Below are 7,479 nucleotides of genomic sequence, written 5' to 3' on the forward strand. Positions count from 1 at the left end.
TAAATATAAGGCGAAATACAGTTAACACCGAAAAAGACCCACAACCCCATTACTAACCCTTTAAGGGTTTGCACTGGAAGATAAATTCAAACCAGGCTTTTATTGACTTGGATCATTTTTGAAAAGATGTGAAGAAGAAGGTAGAAGGAAATTTACAGGAGGAAAAGGAAGGATGTGCAGAAACTACATTTAGGTCATTTAAAAATGTGTACTTCTTAAAGCCACAGGCTTTTCAAAACAATGGTCTCCTCACATATGAAATATGAGGCTAATGAAAACAAACAGGATGTATGTTTGGTTCACTGCTGCTCATGTGAATCTTCTCTGTTCTCCTGCTCTCCTTCCACATCTCCATCAAACCTCATCCGATCTCAGTGTGGCGACACGGCAACAGCGAGCCAAGCAGAGAAAAGCAGCGGGGAGACTCAGGAAGTGCAGATTAGACGGAGAGCAAGACGACAAGCAGGAAACAGCAAATAATCCTCCTGTGTGGGGTGTGCAGACCAAACCTGTGCAGCACTGACACGCAGAGCACACGAAAAGAGGTCAAAACGCTCAAAATATGCATGTGCACCAAAAGGGACACAGCCACTTAGCAGGAAGACATCCTGTACTCGCTGCAGAGACTGCTCCCAGAACAAAAACAAACGAGGAATAAACGGATAAACGCGTCATTCTGCAGAAGCGCTGCAGCTGCCGTCTGTGCCAGCCGGCCAGAAACACGTCTGAACATTTAAAGATAGTTTGCTCTTCTGGAGCTTGATGATCCAAACGTTCAGGATTTGGAACACTGCGGTGATGACAGGAACATGAAAAACGTTTAGGAACTACTCTGCTTCCAAAGGTTTGTATGATGTCAAGCACATCTATCCAAGACGAATCTCAAACAAACGTTCAGGGAGCGGCTGCAAAGGTCACGACTCCTGCAACATTTGCTCTTTCAGAACGAGGAAACATCTGGTCTATGAAGAACGTTTCTGGTGGAAATACGTCAGAGATCCTCATCGACTAACAGCAGAACCAAGACGATCAAAGCAACATTATGATCAACAGCAACACCTAATCTCAGTTTCCTTATAGCCCCCCATAGAAATAATTGACAACAATCCCCAACATCTTGGTTTCTGACGTCCTGGCTGTTCCCATTAAATCAGGGGTCACCAACCTCTGAGGGCCGCTTGGTACAGGGCCAGAGACCAGAATAAAATGCATACGCTAATCACGGGTCCCCGATGCCAGCCTTTAGTGTGCGGACACAAATACTGGACAGCTGGCTCCAAAAAAAAGTCTTTAATAACAAAAAATCTAAAAACCAAGGAACAGCAAATGCTGAAAAACAGAATCAGAGTCACAAAGGCAAAGTCCATAAATCAACCAAGGCCAAAAACGCAACACATAAGATCAGAAAACCTGGCAAGGGAGACAAGAAGCTGGTGGGTCAGGCAACAAAACAAACCTGCAGGGAAGAGAGGGGAGGAACCCAATAAATACAGAAAAGGGAGGGAAAAACAATAGGACACAGGTGAAACCCATTAAAGAGGAGTGGGGATCAGCCCAGGGGGAAAACACATGACATCCAAACCCATAACCTAAACCAGCACCGGTTCTGTTCTCCTGTCCAGTACCCCGTCCCGAGGATTGAGGACTTGTGATTTAATGGGAACAACCAAAGAAGGACAAGTTGGGGACACCCAAATGTCAAAAAGTGACGCGTAGGGTACGCTAACCACACATCCATACATGACGAGTTGGGAGAATGTAGGATCTTCCCAGGTGTTTTGATTTTGACTAAAAACGGCACAATCATAATAAAATAAAACCACTATAATAAAATAAAACCACTAGGAAAGCTTTGAAAATAAATCAAAAGATGATGGAAGAGGGACTGAAAACCTCTCAGCTCTGTCTTCTCCAACACGAGAAGATCAAATTCTAATTCATTCAAACTGGTCATCTCTGTGGTTTCTGGAGTGAACATCATACCTGCAGACGAGTCAAGAAGCTGCTGCACATCTTATTTAGACCACCTACCACACGACTCCACCTACGTAACTGTCACCTCAGCTGCACCTTCCAACCAGAACCCCCTCATCCAGGTCTAAACACCTCACTCCTGTACAGGAGGCGGTGGTCCCTGCAGCAGAAGACCACCGATTAACTGATCCAGCGTGGAGGATCAGGAGCTTCCTGCTAGCTTTCAGGAAGATGGACAAAGCTAAAATCCTCTGGAGCCTGCAGCGTTCTTTAAAAAGTTCTATCAAAAGACTGCTTTGATGTTCTCACAGACTCCTCCCATCTGAGCAGTGAGTCCAGATGTTCAGGCTTTTCTGTCTCCTTGTTTTGGGAGTGAAGCCCAGCAAATGTCATCAGATTTACGGGTTTCTGCTCTCATGATCTCATTCAGCTGAAAACTAGAGGAACATCTGGAGAAGTTTATCTCCTGAAGCTGTGAAACACTTCATTAACATGACCCAGAAGTCATTGCAACGTGAAGACAGGGAGCAGAGAAGAGACAGAAATGTGTGAATACGAGAATTTTACGTCAGAGAGAGGTTTCCTCTGTGTGTGGTGGTGGTGGGGCTGTTATGAGAGTTGACTCTGAAAGTGAGTGAACCTGAGGAAGATCTAACGGTCTAGAAAGATCCTGGAGTTCTGCCTCCATCAGAGCCTAAAGCAGACTGCTGATGGGCACAGGCTTCCTGTAGGGGTGTGACCTGGCCTGCTACAGGTTACTCCTCAATGCACTGGTTTCTAATGGGGGGTGGGGGGTCCAGTTCTAACAAATTCCTGCTGTTGTAATCTTGACTGAAAGCAGAATCTGTGTTTGAGTATCTCTTTCATTAAGGTCAAGATGAGTCATTATGGGATGGAACTGTCTCTGATTGTGTTCCATAGATCTAATCAGGACCCCCCCTTATCTGTCTTATCACCCATGGTAACCAGGCCCGATCTACTTTCACAGAGAACTCTTATCTACAAAGTGGATCAGGACTCAAACATGAGAGGTGTAAGAAACGCTTTAAACTGACTAGAAGACCAGAACCTGCTGCTGCTGAAGAACGAGCCAGGACGTTCATTTTTAGGGAGAGTTTAGATAAAATCTCAGAAAACCCATTAAAACGTGTTGGATGCCGCCTGATGAGGAACAGTTCTGATGGAAGTCTCAGGCAGGACTTCCATGTTTGGAGCAGCAGCCAGTTCAGGTTGGGTTGTTTCAGTTCTTTTTGGTTTTCTTGTGATAAATGGTTTCAAAGTTAAAAATAACAAGATTGAAGAACTAATAATCAAATGGTTATTTTTTTCTTTCGTTAGTTTTATGGTATTAGCAGGATAATTCCCTTCCAGGCGTCAAATTAATGGACTTTGGAGAAGTAACCGTCCAACCGTTCACGCCTTCACATCCTCCACTCATTTGTGACAATGTCTATCTCCATCAGCTAAGGGGGGGGAAGGTGTGCAGGTCTGGGGAAGGGGACTTTGTTTTAATTCTTAAGTTTGTTTTTATATTATTGTGTGATTGCTTAGTAATCACTCACACAAAAATGATTCTCCTGCACCTTTCCGTATTTTTTTGTCACGTAAAAACTCAATCACACTTTCAGCGATTTCAACAATCTTGGTATCAAAACGTTCAGCTCGTTTAGAACATTACCGCTTGTATTTTTGGTATTCATAAACTTTATAGTTGTTGAAATATTGAGCAAAATATGCCCCATAAGAAATGAATGAGAAAGTCTTCAAATTTCAGAATGTTAAGCGGATTAGCAACAAGCCTTTAAATATATCCATGTTTTCATCTCTTATAGTAATTTTAAAAAATGAAGTTTTGCTTATATTTTTGCAACATGTTAATGTTTTTGGCTAATTTGTTATCTACTGGGGTTTTTACAGGCTAATTTACAGTTTAGCGTCTATTTTAGCAACATGCTGACATTTCTGACTAATTTACTTGACTGAGGAATTTTAGGCTATTTTGGAGTTTAGCTAATATTTAAGCAATGTGCCAGCTTTTTATTGGCTATTTAAGCATTTACTGAGGTTTTTATGCTAATTTGTAGTTTAGCTAACATTTTAGCAACATCCCAACGTTTTTAGCCAATTTGTTACCTACTAAAGTTTTTATCGGCTAATTTAGAGCGTAGCTTTTATTTTAGCAACGTGCTAACATTTTTGAAAAATTTGGTTAACCGAGGAATTTTTGTGGCTGTTTGGGAATTTAGCTAGTATTTAAGCAACAAGCTATTTTTAATTGTATTTTATTTGCTAATTTGGCATCTACTGAGGTTTTTTTGGGCTAATTTGGAGTTTGCCTCATATTTAAGCAACACACTAAATATGTTAACAAAATTGGCATGTATTAGAGATTCTTAAGCAATTTTACTACAATTTTTTCAGAAATTTGGGTCAACTTCAGCGCTCTTTCATAGTTTGAACAAAAACTGTTTTAACAAAATTTAAAGTCTTTTCAACAAGTCTCTCCAGCAATTAAAGGAAATTGTGTCACTATTTTCAGCAAAAAGCTTCAGCATCTTCAGTGACTGCTCTCAGCAAAATCCATTTACACTAGCATTATCGCTGGTAATGCAACTTTTTTAGTTTATTTTGTTTTACTGTAAGGCACTTTGCATTCATTTTTATATGGAAAGTGCTATATAAAGATTGATTGAATGGACGTCACGTTGGGTGTTACATTTATTTAAATGCTGCCCAGGTTTGAACATATTTATTTCTGTATCACATGTCGACTGTTGCAGGACTAAAAGTTTGATTGCTTTAATCCTGGAAACATTCAGATTATCGCCTCTTTGATCTACCGTCTGCAGTCTGATCTTGTAGAAGTCCTTCATGTCTACATATCTGTCAGTCTGGAGTGGAATGATGGTCTTTCTGTGAAAGAAATGACCAACAATCTTCAACTTCTTTGGAAGAAAGGTAATCTCAGAAGAATTCCTCTTCTTCACAAGAGTAATGATGGACAATCAACTCAGGTAAATCTGAAACCATGTGACTCCTTTATCTGGGATCCGAAAATCTCCCTCAGGGATCATTCATTCTAACAATTTGTCGTTTGATAGAAAAATCCTAGCAGGGGGTGAGGATGGAGAACGTCAGCGATGACGGGCTTTTTGCACCCTGTCCGAGATTTTCTGCATTTAATTTCCCGCAGCGCTAAATGTGTCACGCTGTGTTAAAGCTGACTGTCAAACTGGCAGGTATAGAACCAACCCATTCTTTGATTTCTAAAATGACATTTGTTTTCCTCTCATCCTCCCCGTGTGTTTGAGCACAGACAGTGGTGTCAGTTTTATGTGTCAAATGGGAAAATCCCAAACATCTGCAGGTCATTGAACTCACCGTCCACGCAGGCCGGCCGGGCCCTGGTGGTGCCTGCGATCTGGCCTCTCCGGCAGGCGCAGCGGGCCGTCTGTCGGGCGATGGTCCGTCTGGGAACGCTGCTGTCTCTGTTCAGCATCACTATCTCGCAGGTTCCCACCGCCAACTGGCCTGCCAAACACAGCAGCCAAGCAGAGTTCGTCAGATGAGCATGACCAGACGGTTAAGTTTCACATAGACAACTGGCAGCTGACGGAACAAAACACCAAAAACTTTTTATGACAGGACAAATATATCAAACAGAAAGACCAGAGCACTTTAGACACCAACCCAGAGAACTTTGATGACATTTATACGCCTTACAGAAATGATTCCAATCAAGAACATTCTGAGTCTAACTGAATGTTTACATTCACTGATCCAACATGGACACAGCGAGTAAAGTAGAAACAAACTCTAGATAACCAGAAGTGTTTTCTCCGTCCATCAGTAACATCATCAGAGGAAACTGGTCCAGAGGGAGGAGCCACTGCTGCAGAGCCTCCACCTGCATGAGCAGCACAAAGTAGACTGAGCTGAAGCCAGGAGGCCTGAGGTCAAACTCAACAATCCTTTTTTATGATGAAAACCCTGAAATAAAAAATGTATTTAGGAATTTTAGGCCCACAGTTCTTTATTTAAAAGCAGATGATGAAACCCAAACCTTAGTCTGGGTAAGATGCAGTCCTCTGCTGGGAACGGCACCTCTGGAAGCAGCAGAGCAAACTTCAAGCCCAGCAGATCTCTGCAGAGAGCACAGGTCAGAGCGCCTGACTGATGCTGCCTCTGCTGTCTGTTTGAAATAGCATTTAAAGGTCTGCGCGAGCGGGAATGACTGCAGCTTAAAAGCAAACTAATGGATGCATCACTTTCCAAGGAGAATGGAACATCCGGAACACTTCCAAAACTAAAAAAAGACTTCTTTGACTTTTAAAAGGATTTTTTGTATTTATTCAAACATGGAAAAATATTCTTTAGTGTGAAGGACACACACACCCAACATAACTCCACAGGTTCAGGTTAAGTGCATTATCAGTTTTCACTTGACTAGCTCAGGTTTCTGTGGTTTTTTGATGGCGTCCTTCCTCCTTTGAGGAAAAGTGAAAGGAAAGCTGATGATCAGAAAACATCTGTTCTTAGTGTTCAGCGCCCTTCATTCCGCCGTGTGTTCACTCCCAAAACACTGGCGAGGGTTCAGCAAGTGATGGCAAAGGCCGGGAGACCAGCACTACCATAGCCGGTGTGACTCAGACGTTAACAAGGAAGCTGTCACTCACACTGAGCTCTGCAGCCAATGAAAGCCTTCCATGCTGATGGAACGCTTCATTGGACCTGGATCCACAGAGGAGTCACTGGAGGAGTTACAGCCCCATCAGGATGGGAGGGCCCCGTTTGGATCTCGAGGTCCATCCTGAACTTTCAGCTTTAGTCAACGATTTATTTTTTCAGTTTTCACAATACTGCGACAGACTGGAGACCTGTCCAGGGTGGACTCAGCCTTCGCCCATCAGTAGCCGTGTTAGGCTCTGGCACCTCGAAAGGGAAGGAGCGGTCAGGAAAAGAATGAATGAGTTTTCACAATATTCCTGTAAAAACTGAGCGAGCAAGAGAACACCCCATTTGAGAGCTGGGCACACCAACGCCGTTCAAGCCTTTCATTGATGTTTGAAGAGTTGGGGGGGGTTGGCATAGATTCAAACCTCTGGGGGGAGTTCGCATTTAAAGCTAGTGCTGAAGGTGATTTTTTAAATTCAAGATGGCGGCCTCTTCAGGAGGTCAAAGGTCAACAGTTGTGGTTGTAGTCTTAACCTGGTGGTGTCTGTGAAAGATTGTTTGAACTAAAGTTTTCTTTTAAAAATTGAGCGAAATTTTGAAAATTACCAAATTTCACACTTGGCCTACCAAAATGGCCGCCAAGCTGTAGGTCTTGTGGCCATCCCATAATAATTCCAAAAATTCTTTTAGACTTTCCCAACGTGTCTGTTTTGGTTTTTGAGCCCCATAAGAAATTGGTTTTCATTTTTTTTGTTTGCTTGTTTTTTAATGGCTTTGTTCACTGTGATGTCATCCTTTCTTTTTTCTTTTTTGGATGGGGGGGGGGGGGGT

The 7,479-nt window shown here is 42.6% G+C and overlaps 1 protein-coding gene across 4 annotated transcripts in view; it reads right to left on the reverse strand.

Annotated features, from left to right (window-relative positions):
* tafa5l (TAFA chemokine like family member 5, like) overlaps positions 1–7,479 on the reverse strand; it is a 64,562-nt gene that overhangs the window by 39,130 nt on the left and 17,953 nt on the right. For all 4 annotated transcript variants that reach the window (XM_024292955.2, XM_036212929.1, XM_036212930.1 and 1 more), the window contains exon 2: positions 5,356–5,505. In XM_024292955.2, the coding sequence (XP_024148723.1) occupies positions 5,356–5,505 (150 nt within the window). The remainder of the gene's footprint in view (positions 1–5,355; positions 5,506–7,479) is intronic.

Source organism: Oryzias melastigma, linkage group LG7 (genome assembly GCF_002922805.2).
Source record: "Oryzias melastigma strain HK-1 linkage group LG7, ASM292280v2, whole genome shotgun sequence".
Classification (NCBI taxonomy): domain Eukaryota; kingdom Metazoa; phylum Chordata; class Actinopteri; order Beloniformes; family Adrianichthyidae; genus Oryzias; species Oryzias melastigma.